The sequence below is a fragment of the Felis catus genome, chromosome B2 (assembly GCF_018350175.1).
Source record: "Felis catus isolate Fca126 chromosome B2, F.catus_Fca126_mat1.0, whole genome shotgun sequence".
Taxonomy (NCBI): Eukaryota; Metazoa; Chordata; class Mammalia; order Carnivora; family Felidae; genus Felis; species Felis catus.
Window position 1 is genome coordinate 15,775,298 of NC_058372.1, and position 14,703 is coordinate 15,790,000.

The 14,703-nt window shown below is 49.3% G+C and overlaps 1 protein-coding gene across 10 annotated transcripts in view; it reads right to left on the minus strand.

Annotated features, from left to right (window-relative positions):
* The window catches only part of PHACTR1 (phosphatase and actin regulator 1), a 572,878-nt gene that overhangs the window by 254,103 nt on the left and 304,072 nt on the right, over positions 1–14,703 (minus strand). The window contains exon 1 of one of the 10 annotated variants that reach the window (XM_023253684.2): positions 9,941–10,205. The exons of 8 other annotated variants lie outside the window; for them this stretch is intronic. In XM_023253684.2, coding sequence (XP_023109452.1) covers positions 9,941–10,190 — 250 coding nt within the window. In that variant the 5' untranslated portion in view covers positions 10,191–10,205. Of the gene's footprint in view, positions 1–9,072; positions 9,216–9,940; positions 10,206–14,703 lie in introns of those variants that run through there. One more of the 10 variants, XM_019830234.3, reaches the window with a different exon arrangement.

Genomic DNA, 14,703 nt, shown 5'->3' on the forward strand with positions numbered 1-14,703 from the left:
TGGTCAATTAGTTTATGACAGAAGAGCCACGAATATACGGTGGGGGAAATGATCATCTCCTCAAGAAATGGTGGTGGGAAAACTGAACAACCACATGCAAAAGCATGAAACTGGACCGCACCTCACACAAAAATCAACCCAAAATGGATTAAAGACTTGAACGTAAGTCCTAAAACCAGGAAACTCCTAGGTGAGAGGGAAGAAGTTCCTCGACATGGGTTTTGGCAGGGTTTTGTTTTGTTTTGTTTGGGGTTTGACACCAACAGCAAAAAGCAACAAACAAACAGGAACTATTGGGACTACATCAAACCAAAAAGCTTCTGCACAGCAAAGGAAACCACCAGCAGAATGAAAAGGCAATCTACGAAATGGGAGAAAATATGTGCAAATCATATATCCGATGAGGGGGTTAGTATCCAAAATATATAAAAAAGAATTCAGGGGCGCCTGGGTGGCGCAATCGGTTAAGCGTCCGACTTCAGCCAGGTCACGATCTCGCGGTCCGTGAGTTCGAGCCCCGCGTCAGGCTCTGGGCTGATGGCTCGGAGCCTGGAGCCTGTTTCTGATTCTGTGTCTCCCTCTCTCTCTGCCCCTCCCCCGTTCATGCTCTGTCTCTCTCTGTCCCAAAAATAAATAAAAAACGTTGAAAAAAAAATAAAAAAAAATTCATACAACTCATCAGCGAAAAAGCAAATAATCCAATGAAGAAATGGGCAGAGAATCTGAATGAGCGTTTTTCCAAAGACTCCAAATGGCCAACAGGTACAGGTAAAGGCGCTCAACATCACTATCAGAACAACGCAAATCAAAACCACACAAGCTATGACCTTACACCTGTTAGAATGGCTCTTGTGTTACACAAACAAACTAAAACAAGACGTGTGGGCGGGGATGTGGAGAAAAGGGGACCCTTACGTACTGTTGGTGACCATGTAAAGGGATGCACAGCCACTACAGAAAAAACGGTATGGAGGTTCCTTGATAAATTGAAAATAGAACTGCCATATGATCCAGCAATTCACTTCTGGGTATATGTCCAAAGGAAATATAGATTGGATATTGAAGAGATATTTGCACATCTATGTTCACTGCAGTATTATTCACGGTAACCGTGAGTCGGAAGTAACCTAATTGTCCATCATTGGATGAATGGATAAAGATGTGGTCTATACACAACGGAGTATTATCCAGTCAAGAGAAGGAAGGATATCCTGCCATTTGCAACAACACGGATGTGTACCTTGAGGGCACTGCGCGAAGTGAGATACAGCCGACAAAGAAAGGCAAATACTGCACGCTGTTAACACTGCATGTATAACTGAAATTAGCTAAGAGAGGAGAACATCAGTGTTCTCGCAAAATAGAGGTAACTATGGGAGGTGATGATATACGTTCAGTAACTAGATGGAGGGACTCTTCACAATGTATATCAAATCATCACAACACGCGCTTTGAACATCTTACGCCATTTTGTCAATTGTGCCTTGATATTTAAAAAAAAAGCCGTAAATCTAGAAAGAACTTTTGTACATTCTGAAAATCTTCCTAGGCCTCCTGCATCCTTTCACAGCCCGTGTCCCAGCTCCTTGGCCTGGTAGTCAAGACCTCGACATGATAGACCACATGATAGACCTCTACCCAGCCTCCCATCTCACCTTCCTAGGTGCACCCCCCACCCCCCACTCCAGCCTTATCACCCCACGGTCCCTGCAGTCACTTTAATAAGTAAACACGTATTTACCAAACAGATGAAACATTCGTAAATTAACTTGTATATTCTTACGATGAACATAGTTTAAGTGCCTAATATCTGTGTGCGTTCCAGCCGCTGAAAACACAGCAGCGAGGAGGAAAGAGAAGAAAGACCCTGGCCCTGAGCACTTTGTAACTAATGTCCTCTCCCAGGGCCTCTTCACCCATTCCTGTCTCTGCTCTGGATCCTGCCTGAGGGACACTTCCCTTCAGGTAGCTCTGCCAGACCAATGCTATTCACCCACCACGATTGAGCTCACGTGCCGTTCTCCCCCCACTCTAGACTTCTCTCTCAAGAAGGTGGAGCCCCGCCCCCCCCCCCAGGCGTCCGCAACGTCCTCAGTCTACCTCTGCATAGCAAGAAGGTAGCCCTCTGCTAGGTGTTCCCACAGCACAAACTCATCCTTTAGCTATCTCACACGTCAAGTTCACGGTCGCCATCAATGCTTGTTAGGCGAATCAATCAATGACCGTGTTCCACCCTTCCTCCAGCCTCCGAGGTAGAAATGACTGCCAAAGCCACCATCACATTGTCTCTTGCACGCGGTCTACGCCGAGTGTTCCGGCTGTCTTGTCCCGAGGCAGAGAATCTCCACTGTTCTGTTTCCATCCCGACAACCGGATTCCTGTTCAGCTCCTGGTTCGCTTACCCGGATCTTTGCAACTTGCAGCCCTTTGGCCTTTTCCTTCTCTCCCTTATCAACCTGCTGGTCGAAGGGAAGCTCATCCCTTGTGCTCCGCCAGGGCCTCTGGCGGTAACAACAATTTCAACACAAATGCTTACTTGGCACAGAGCTCCGAGCCGTCAGAGGTAACTGCTAACTGGCTCACTGCGCCCCTCCTTTCACACAGGACTTGAAACTCTAAACACCTACGGAAGCCCAAAAAGGTTTTTTGCCATCCTTATGAATTAGCAAACTGCAGAAATGAAAGCTTGGCGCCGGTAAGCACGTTATCGATCCCTCCTTCCACCAATACGGCTTCATATATAGATCTTATGTATGAATCCTTTTTATCTCCTTTAGACACGTGGGTATATTTCAAGCTACAGATCTTACAAATATTTTTAACATCTTTTCTCCCGAACGAAGGGAGTATTTACAGATGCCGTCTGCAGAACAAAAGATATTAAAATGGAAGGGGAAATTATTAGTCAAATCACACAGGAGTTCAAAGCTCTGCTAAAAATAAGGCCACGTGACTCTGAGCCGCTGGTGCCGGAAGGTGTTCCTGGGGCTTTGTTAAGGGTCTGTGACAGAATCACAGAATCTCAATCTTTGGACACTCACCGCTCAAGGTCTTGAAACGCCCTTTCTTGAACTCTGAGTGGCTGTGGCATTAGGGACCATTCCCTTGTCTGCCAGCAACACCATCCTAAAAACCCACTCACAATGCGCCTCAACCTAACATAGGAGCTGGGGAATGGGGGTGATAAATTCAGAGGGGCTCATTTATCCTTTTCGGTCTGCTTTTGCATATGTGTAAGATTTTTCCCTAATAGTTTTTAAAAGGTAACTTGTTCACACCACCTCTGCTTAAAAAAATCTGTGTGCAGCCTTCAGCGCTCACTGGGTGGAATCCAAACTCTGGAAATGGTCCCGGTATCTTCCTAACCTCCCTCGTTCCCAGGGTGGGGCTGACCATTCTCTACTTTCAGCCTCTCAAACAATACCTTTCTCTCTCAAACCCTTTTAAAACTTCTGCACACACGCTTGTCTACGCATCTCCCTGTACTGCTTTGTAAGCTGCTTGAGGGCAGGGGTGCCTGGGTGGCTCAGTCGGTGAAGCGTCCGACTTCGGCTCAGGTCATGATCTCGCGGTTCGTGGGTTCGAGCCCCGCGTCGGGCTCTGTGTCTCCCTCTCTCCCTGCCCCTCCCCAGCTCGCACTCTGTCTCCCTCTCTCTCTCAAAAATAAATAAACATTAAAAAAAATTTTATAAGCTATTTGAGGGCAAAGACCATATAATCTTACTGATTTTTATATTCCCAAAACTTAACATGGCACCCGAAAACGCTTCACATATTGCTGGAAAAAACATACGTTTCCAAACGAAGTCATGTTCGTTTCCCCATCCATTTCAAATTCTACCTGCTGAACTTCTCCCTTTTCCTGAGCTAGCCATGCTCTTTTATCGTTTCCATCATTTGCGTATGTCTTGTTGGGGTTTTTTTTCCCCTTACCGGAAGGACTCCTCTATTGTGATATTGCAAATACCACCTCCTCTAGGAAGCCCTCCTGCTTTACTCACACAGTTAATGGCTCCCTCTGGTAATTCAACATTTATTTATTTTTGGGACAGAGAGAGACAGAGCATGAACGGGGGAGGGGCAGAGAGAGAGGGAGACACAGAATCGGAAACAGGCTCCAGGCTCTGAGCCATCAGCCCAGAGCCCGACGCGGGGCTCGAACTCACGGACCGCGAGATCATGACCTGGCTGAAGTCGGACGCTTAACGGACTACACCACCCAGGCGCCCCTCCCTCTGGTAATTCAGCAGTTACTTCCTGCTGTTCTCACTCAAGTCCAGACTCTTCAAAGGCCGTAACTGGTTGTTGTACCTCTTGGTGTCTATCGCTAAGCCAAGGGGGCCCGGCACACTCCAGCGGCTGATTTTAACACTATTTGTAAGACAATCAGTCAACGGCTCCATGGCTGGGAGTCCATGATGCTTTGCAAGAAAGTTTTAAGAACCCAACTGCATTAACATTCCCCACTCAGTACACCAGGCCCAACATCTTGCTAAGCCCTTCCTCTCCGTTCTGCCCTACTGGCTGAGCGAGTGCCCTTTCCAGGGTTCCACACAGCCTCTACGCTCAGCCCAAGTCAGAGCTTTTCCTAGGCTCTCCTGACCTTAAGGAAGCAGTTTCCTGCCTCCGTCTCTTGCTGGAGGACCATGTCCTCCAGAGCCGTCCCTTTGACTCTGAGGGCTCGTCAGGCCCACGTCCATTAAATCCTCCGATCACTTGTCTTTGTTTTTAAGTATATTTTTTAGTGTTTCTTTCTTTCTTTTGGAGGGAAAGAGAGAGGGCAAGCGGGGGAGGGGCAGAGAGGAGGAGAAAGAACTCCAAGCGGGCTCCACACCGTCAGCGCTCAAACTCATGAACCGCGAAATCTTGACACGAGCCAAGATCAAGACGCTTAACTCGCTGTGCCACCCAGACATCCCTCCAGTCACTACTTCCTTCAGCTCCTGGCCTTTCCTCTTCCTCTCGGAGAAACAACTAGATCTCCCCTTGCCCGTTTTTTTGATTCCTCGACAGACCAAAAACAAAAGCTTAGCCGTTGTAAATTCAGATCTACACGTGAGTCTTTTTACCTAGAACATAACTGGTCACCGTTGCGAAGGTTTTAAAACAAAAAATTCTCCTGACTTGTGCAATGCTGAAGGGGCTCTTCCCTAGTCTCATTTCTACTCCACCGGACTTATTAGAGGCATGGGTTTTAGCTCTTAAACGTAGAGTAGAAATGGGTGCTTTCATTCTGCACACACAGGAAAGGATACCGTGGTATCCTAAAGTGACCCAGCTAGTGAGTGCAGGAGTCAGGAGCCAGTCTTGGGCCATTACTAGAAACGGCTTCCTTCACGAAGGAACAGGTTCGGTTAGTAGCCCTGACACTGAGTGGTGATTGGGTCCACGGGGGACTGTTTGCCTGACCATTATGCACCTCAATTTTCTCACCTGCAAAATGAGGGCTCTGACCCACAGAAATCCAAAAGGCTATCTTGCTGAATGAACCCTAGAGTCAGTCACAGAGGAATATTAGGACAAATTGTTGTCACTCTAAAAGTTTCCATTGGAGGGGCGCCTGGGTGGCCCAGTCGGTTAAGCATCCAACTCTTGGTTTCGGCTCACATTAATGATGTCGCGGTTCGTGGGTTCGAGCCCCACATCAGGCTCTGTGCTGATGGTGAGACGCCTGCTTGGGATTCTCTCTCTTCCACTCTCTCTTGCCCTCCTCCTCTCAAAATAAATGCACTTAAAAAAGTTCTTGGGGTGCCTGGGTGGCTCAGTCAGTTAAGCATCCGACTTCGGCTCAGCTCATGATCTCGCGGTCCATGAGTTCGAGCCCTGCGTCGGGCTCTGGGCTGACAACTCAGAGCCTAGAGCCTGTTTCAGATTCTGTGTCTCCCTTGCTCTCTGCCCCTCCCCTGCTCATGCTCTGTCTCTGTTTTGTCTCAAAAATGAATAAACATTAAAAAATTTTTTTGAAAAAAAAAGTTCCAATTGGAATCCACTAGGAAACACGGAAAATATTTCTAATCTGTAAACAAAATTTGGAAATGTATCTAGTGAGTCAATGGATTCATGAATTTCTATGTGAATATTTGAGTAGAAATCATGTTTAGTAAAATGGCAACTTTGAAATATTGATCAATCATATGTGAAAGGCACAGCAACCTGCCATCAGTAGGTCTGATCTCTAAATCATTTGATTACTTTTAAAATATGCCACCATAAGACACAAGCTTCCAAGTATTTTTGTTCTTTTTGTTGTTGTTTGTTTTAAGCAGGCTTCATGCCCAGTGTGGAGCCCAATGTGGGGCTTCAACTCATAACCCTGAGATCAAGACCTGAGCTGAGATCAAGAGTCAGACGCTTAACCAACTGAGCCACCCAGGTGTCCCTCAAAATTGTCCTAAAAAGTGTTTTAAAATGTTAAAAGTATTTTATTTCTATTACAATTACTTGACATTACATCTTAGTAATGATTCATGATGTTATAATTCCTATGGTGATCCCTCCCTATTAACAGACTTAAAAGGGATTCAAATAAGAATAGAAAATACAGTAAGTATGTACAAAATTATTTACAGAAATACCTTGCCTTCTAGAATAGATTCCTCCTTAAAGTTGATTTTCAACTATTTGTAAATTAAATCATATTCTCATATTGACTTCCAGTGCAAGTTCTGTGATGATTTAGCCATGTTTCTTATAGCTTTACAATGTGCATTACTTCTAATCTACTTAGCTAAAACTTTCTCTCCCTCTATTCCTACCCAATTCCAACCTGTCAAGTAGATAAGGCGGATTTAAAAAAAAATAATGTACTAGGAAGTTCTGCAATTCTAATTCCATATCCTAATAAACGTGGTCTATTAACTCTGCACATGTATAGTACGTACACACACACACACACACACACACACACACCATAGTACCTAATGCTCTACATTCAGTGTGGGTGACACTTAAAATCAATTTGATGGCAAGATGGAAGGCACCTTGATTTTAAAGACAAACATATGAGGGTTTGAATCTTTCTTCTACCCTGTACTTGCTCTGTGTACTTGGCCTTTAGCACTGAAATGCAACAGAAGCTTGTTTCCTGATTTGCAAATGGCTTCAGTAATGTCACCAAAACAGCAAAAATGAACGAAACAAACCTGTCGTTGACCATTAGTGGTGACCTGTAGTTTACAATTTTTTTTTAAATAAAAGTTTACTTCGAATAAGGTCAGCAAAGCATCTTTAATACTAGTCAGTAGATATCAGGAACTTTTTTTTTTTTTTTAACACTCTTAACTGAAATGGCAATTGATAAATGTAACTTCACCTTTAATGAATGCTCAGCCAGAAATACTTCTTTTTAAAGTGTATTCTATGTTATCCAAATATTTTTAGTTACAGGTGGTCTTTAACTGAAAGTTAACAAAATTTGCTTTTAAATATGTTTAAAATAACTGCCATCTTCTTTTTTTTAATGTTTTATTTTTGAGAGACAGACAGACACAAGTGGGGGAGGGGCAGAGAGGGAGAGACACAGGCTCCAGGCTTCCAGCTGGCAGCACAGAGCCCGACGCGGGGCTCGAACTCACGGACCGCGAGATCATGACCTGAGCCGAAGTCGGCCGCTTAACCGACTGAGCCACCCAGGCACCCCTGCCATCTTCTATATAAAGAAATCGAGTGAGAGAGTCCGTGAGCAAGGCCTCTATAAAATATTGCCCACGTAACATTTCAAGTGAAGACTTGCCAACTCGACCACAATTTTCCTGGGTTGCCACTAAGTGGCCTCCTCAATGCTGCACGAGAAACCAGACACATTCACGGTGCTGGCAACAACGCAAGAAAACTCCTCCTCAATGGAGCCCCACCAAATCTGTTTGCAGGACTATCTTTCCTCCACATTCCCTTCAAAAGAGCTGGCTCTCCCGGCATACAGAAAAGGGGAGTCACGTCGAAAGGAGCTTCTAGAGAACTTCTCGAACAGAAAAGTTCACTCATGATGAGCCATCCTACGAGGTTCATCTTTGCAGGAAGTGAAATTTACTGGAACTTCCTTCCCTTTGACAGCGGGCAGCACTGTTCGGGGCTCCGGCCATAAAAGAAGGGCGAAACTCAACCTCCTTCTATTTCCTGGACTACAGGAGTGCACCACACGCATTAGGAAGGCAGGATAAGCCGCCTAGACATGGTCACCTGAGGTCTCCCCCATACTAGCATCCTTTGAATTAAATACTTTGGTTGCATCAGAGGATACGCGAACAACCACAGGGCGTTCCTTAAGGCATTCCAGAGTGTTTGAGACCGCAGACATGATGCGTGTCCCAAGCATAAATAGGTGCCATAAGCTAAAAATACACGCTTGCCTCCTCTGACCGTGTGCACCAACACGCGTACCAAGGACAGCATTCATACCCCTGGGTAACCACGCATCCTTGAGTGCAGACACGGAACCTTTCCTTGCTGTAGCCACATTTCCCGATCCTAATTTAAATCAACTCCCAAGGCTGTGAGAGCAGCCCATGTGTGGAGCACATCAGTCCACAGACTGATTCATTGAACAGTTCAGCCTGCATCTCATGCTCTATCACATTCATTACATGGCAAAAGTCTGCTTTTGCATCATCCCGTTCATCCGTTTATATTCCAGAAGCGCCCTCAGTTTATACAGTACCCAAAGGACCAAACCGCAAGTCGGTAAGTGTGTGCTTCTCATGAAAGGATCTCCTCCCCCACACCTCACAGGAGATTCACTGGTGTGCTCTGTGCGCCAGGAGGACCCCAGGTCTCCTTCTGCATGCCTGGTGCCATCCTGCACAGCCTCTCTCACAGTTTAATCAAAGGAAAGTATCATTACACGGGCAGGACTCTAATTTTGAAAAGACATTAGCCAAGCCACAGTCGCTTCATTACTCTGCACTTGAAGAGGCCCACAAGGACCGGAGGAGGGATACTCTCTGTTCTTCCAAAGGGAAGAAGGGAAACCCTCCTGGTGGATGGGAAAATCTGCCTGCCCAAGCAAGTGTGCGTGTCAGCGAGGCCATGAGCTTCTGGCTGGCCAGGAGCTCATGCTCTCCCTGCAAAACCTACCGCCCAAAACTTTTCGGCGACCTTCAGGGGCCCTCCGGAGTCGGCTCTGTGAGCTGCTTCGGAACCGCCCGGAGGCTCCGGCCAAATGCACGGGCGCGTCCACATCTGCAGAAGCTGCTGCCTGGTCCGCGCCAGCTGTCCCTCGTTCTGGGCTCCTGCAGCCCAGAGTCGCTGGCGGCCCGGCACCCTTTCCCCGCCCCACTTCAGATCAGGTCTGGGGGAGCTCTCGGGCTCGCACCCGCACGGGCTCACCTGCAGGAAGCCGCTGCAGGCCCCTCCCCCACCTCCCACGTTTTGGCCACTGGGGCATCATTCCAAGAGGGGCCGGCAGCTGCGCTCCAAAAATCACAGCCATGTTTCACTCCAAACAGAAATCATTCAACAACTCCACAAGTCTCCAGGGCGCCGTGGCCGAGGCCGAACCGCCTCTCCAAAGCGAACCCACCCGAACCCCACATCTGTAACGCCGCCCCGGGCAAAGCCCATCAGAGCGCAAAGATGGGAGGGAGAACGAATGGCTAAGAAGCCCGGAAACCTAGGAAAGCAGGTGTAATCACCTTTTTAAAGCTAATAATGCTACCGCTGACAAATCTCCACCCCACCCCCCTCCCCAAACCCCACCTCCCCGAGAGGAAATCCCAGAGCTGCCCATTTAACTGTTTCAAAGCCCTCATTTGAGGCTGCAAATACAGCTGCTCGGATGCGGTCCCGGTGTGGCTCCGGGCTGCACTCCGCAAAGTGCCGGGCGGGCGGATGTCCCCGCAGTTCTCCGGGGAGACACGCCGGCGGCGCCCCCAAACTGGGGACCGGCCGCGCCACCTCCCCGCCTCCCGCGCTCGCCGCCGCCCCGACGGGCCTCGGCACTCACCGTCCCGGGCGTCCTCCCCCCGACTGCAGTTGCTGCAAATGTGTTTGATCTCCTTGCCCAGTTGACAATGGATCACAAAGGACACGTTGTTGTTGTTGGGGGCGGGCTCCTTCAGGGGCTTCATCTTCGGCAAATAAAAAGCTTTCTTTTTGGGTCCCTGGGCGCTCGCTGCTGGCACCGCGCCCTCCCTGCAGCGCGGCGAGCGGAGCGCAAACCTCCCCGGCTCCGCGGCGCGCGTGGGCTCCGCCATCCGGCCCCCGGGCGCCCCGGGCCGGGCGCCGCTCGGGCCCCCGCGCGCTGCCACCCGCGTCCCGCCGCCCGGCCAGCATGCCCCCGCCCGGCCCCGCGCCCGCGTCTCTACGGCATCGCCACCGCCGCGGGGCGGGTCGAGGGGGGTGGGGTGGGGAAGGCGCCGAAAGGGTCTCGACCTCGCCGCCCGAGCCAATCCGAACCCCGCGGCGCGAGGAGGGCTTCCGGGAGGCGCTCGGCGGTCGCACCTGGGACGCGGCGCGCCCACCTCTCCCGCGGCCTCGCGTGCACTGCCTCCCCGCGGCCCCACCCTCCGTCAATCTGGGCCCCGGCGATTCGCGCCTGCTGGGCTTTGCAGCTACCTTCGCTCCCTCTCCAGCTCGGGGGCAGGACGCCAGCCTCCCCCTCCCCCTGGTCTTGGAGCCTCGCGCCGCCAAATGCAAGCAAGATGGGCCACACCGGAGGCAGCTGCGCTCGGAGCCCTCGGGGTGCGAGCGCCCCTCTCGTGGGCCAGAACACATCACCATTCTCTGCTGGGTCCAGCCCACCGCCCTTGACTTTTCGCCGGAGCCGGCAACCTGTTAGGGCATTACTGATCTTTTCACCCTGCGTAAAAATCCCCCCAACCTGAAGGGGGCCTTCCACCGGCGTCCTTCAAACTTAGAATAACACGGAACAGGAAAGGCTGCTTTTATCAATCCTCAGAAACAACTTGCAACTCAGGGAACCCAGCTCATTTGGCTCGAAGGTTCCCCCAGCTGTCTTAGCACGGGGAAGAAGGCTCAGCCAGGCGAATGACATCTATCGAGATGTCCAAAGAGAGAGGTGTCTTAAATAAGGCAAACCCATGGCTCAGTGGGGTTGTAACCAAAACGAGTTAATCGAGTTTGTCGTGCGCTTTACAAAAACTAAATCATACTATGTCTATTACGGTAATCTTGACTCGGATATTGCCAAATCCTGCATCACCTTTCAGAGAACTAAGGCTTGGAGAAGCCGCAAATCACAACCACCTTGGGTACTTATTTAAAAAATAGAGATTTGGGGCACCTGGGTGGCTCAGTCGGTTAAGCTTTCTGACTTCGGCTCAGGGCATGATCTCGCAGTTCATGAGTTCAAGCCCCGTGTCGGGCTCTGTGCTGACAGCTCAGAGCCTGGAGCCTGCTTTGAAGTCTGCGTCTCCCTCTGTCTCTGTCCCTCCCCTGCTTGTGCTCTGTGTGTCTGTATGTGTGTGTCTCAAAAGCTAAATGAACTTTTAAAAAAGTAGAGCTTTGGGGACCCTGGGCACTGGGATTCTGGTTTAGGAGGTCAGTGGAGGGCCAGCAATCTGTAGCTTTAACAAGCTCCCCTCTGTGACCTTGGTGCAAAGCATGAATGGTGAAACAGGTGCTTAGAGCCAGGGGGTCTAGCTCCCAGGCTGGGGGCTCCGGCTTCCTATTAAACCTCCTTCCTTGTGAACCACGACCTTAACCCCTTTTTTCCCCCAGGCCACTGAAATACTACCCAAGGAGGTATTATCACCACTAGTGGTTTCTAGGTACTTTCCCCAAAGTTAATTTCATAATAGCCTGTGACTGACACCCCTCCAAAGGCGAGTCACTGCTAGCCTCTCCTCCAACTGGGCCAGTTCCACACGTGATGGTTCCCCTCCCACATAAAAATGCCAAGAGTCCACTGGGGATATCAAATTCCCGCGTTCTAATAAGCGTCTGATCACTGCAATGCCACCACTCCCTCATTGATATTGCTGCTCATCTGCAAAATGTTCCGTCCAAGTCAGCAGTTTCTTCTTCATGACATAGTTTGGGACGTCAAGCGGTGCCACAGCCTGCTGGAGAAGTAGGTGCCAGAGACTCACGTGGAATTCACGTGTTGGAGTTGCAGGCTCTTGAAGTAGACAGCCAGTCTCCCCTGGGGTCCCCTGGGGCCTTCAGGGACCCTTCTCTTCTCACCTAGATTACCAGCCGAGAACCAGCCACGGGTAAATCTCACTGTATCCGCTCAGTGTCCGATTCCTACCACTCAGTCCCTGGCTCATTATAATTCTTACTCTAGACATAGCAAAAGACCCCTCTGTTATATCAGTGGGGGTATACGACGGAATGCATTGCGTTGTGTTACGGGCAAACCTTTGTTATTCTCTTTTCCAAATCCTCAGATCCCTCCCCTAAACTGTATCACCTCTTAACTACCTTCTGGGAAAAAAAGGACGCGTCTCTTCTTCAACGGCTTTTTAAAATTGCATGTTTTTCCCACCTTACTCAATGCCTCACGGACCAAGAGACCTGCGTTAACCCCATACGGTCCTACTAAAACAGCTAAGCCCGCTGCAATCCTTTATGCACTCACGGAACACTAAACCAGACCTACAGGCTCCGGGGGTCTCTCTTTTCATTGGCCAAGTGGTAGAGCACAGAGAACACGGCCGCGACCGCCAGCTCGGGCTCAAATATTAAAAATGATGCCCCACCGTTATGGGGGCTCTTTATTCAACTCAAAAAGACAAAGGTATACCTCTGAGTGCCATATCCTTGGCTGGGGATTCATCTCCTTCAACTCCCTTTCTTGAATTTGCAGCTTCTAACTGGCCACCGGTGGCTATTTATACTTAAGTTGATTAAAATTAAACAAAACTAAAATTCAGTCCTTCGGTTGCCCCAGCCGCAGTTTACGTGCCTGGTAGTCCCATGTACCTAGTAGCTACTGAATCAGTCCGGGCAGAGGGTAAAACATTTCCATCATCGCTGCAAGTTCTAGGCGACCACGCTGGTCTTAGAAGATGTGGGACTTGTAGTGTCTCGGGCCCAACCGGGAGGCCGAGAAGGCAGTGTCTCCTATTGTCACAATAGAAGGTGGCTGCAGAAAGGACCAGGATGCAATAAACCTTAATGCCGGCGGGAGTTTGGAAGAAGATGGCTATGCCCAGTGGCTCCCGGCACTGTCCTTCCTGTGACCCTCAGCAGGCAGCGGGACAGATACACACACACATCCGGTTGTCTTTTCTTGACCCTCTTCTCTACCCTGAATACCACCTCAGTGAAGCCTTCCTCTGATCCATTACTATAACGTTCCTATGGCTCCTGATGCCGAGAGGTGTGCATACAGAGTCTGGGTTTGTGTCACCGCAGAAGACAAACCTGTGAATTATGATCCTTGCAGTCATGGCTCGGCTCTGTTGCTATTGAAAATCATCTTCCTGGGGCGCCTGGGTGGCTCAGTCGGTTAAGCGGCCGACTTCGGCTCAGGTCATGATCTCCCGGTCCGTGAGTTCGAGCCCCGCGTTGGGCTCTGTGCTGACAGCTCAGAGCCTGGAGCCTGTTTCAAATTCTGTGTCTCCCTCTCTCTGACCCTCCCCTGTTCATGCTCTGTCTCTCTCTGTCTCAAAAATAAATAAACGTTAAAAAAAAATTAAAAAAAAAAAAAGAAAAAGAAAATCATCTTCCTGTATGGATAATGAAAGAAAGCCGTCCTCCGACAGCATTCTTGAAAAGAGGGTTTTTTGTGAGGTGTTTTTTTTTTTTTTTTGAGAAAGAAGGAGAGTGTGTGAGTGAGGGAGGGGTGGCAGAGAGAGAGAGAGAGAGAGAGAGAGAGAGAGAGTCTCAAGCAGGCTCCACACTCAGTGTGCTGCCCAATGTGGGGCTCAACCCCATGACCTTGGGATCATGACCTGAGCCGAAATCAAGAGTTGGGCACTCGACTGCCTGAGCCGCCCAGGAGCTGTGGGATTTTAATTTGAAAAGGAAGGAGGGAAGCACTAAAAAGGAACAGTGCAGAACATCATGTCACCTGTAACAGGAATTCTCAATGCAGCCTATGTGGGATTTTTACCCAGAGGATCCAAGTGAGGAAGGCTTCCCTGCGGTCACTCTCAGTGTCACTTAGCCCCATGGCAGTCTTGTTCCCATCCCTTCTTCAGGATACACTTAACGTGTAAATCTCCTCCTTGAAACTTGTTCGGGGCCCTAAGACTCACTACTCAAAGTGCAGTTTCCTAGACGGGCAGATCCTGGTCACCTGAGAGCTTGGGAGAAATGCAGCGTCTCAAGCTCTGCTCCAGAACCTGCGTGTTAGCAAGACTTCCACGTGACTCAGTAGTTCATCAGGGTTTGAGAACCACCCCCTAGGCTTCAGCCCGGTTACAGCATTAATTGCCTACCAGTTGAATACACACACTATTTTCAAAGTAAATAGCAGATAAGACCCCTGATCTTCCAGAGCCTAAAATTTAATAGGAAAGCGGCACCTGGGTGGCTCAGTCGGCCGAGCGTCCGACTTCGGCTCGGGTCATGACCACATTTTGTGGGTTCGAGTCGGGCTCTGTGCAGACAGCTCAGAGCCTGGAGCCTGCTTCGGATTCTGTGTCTCCCTCCCTCCCTCCCTCTCTCTATCAAAAATAAATAAACATTAAAAAAATTTTAATAACAAATAGGAGAGAGGAGGCAGCCGACGAAAGGACATACGAGATTTACAGAACCCACCCAGCTGAAACACGCAAATTTAGAACTAGAAGCAGC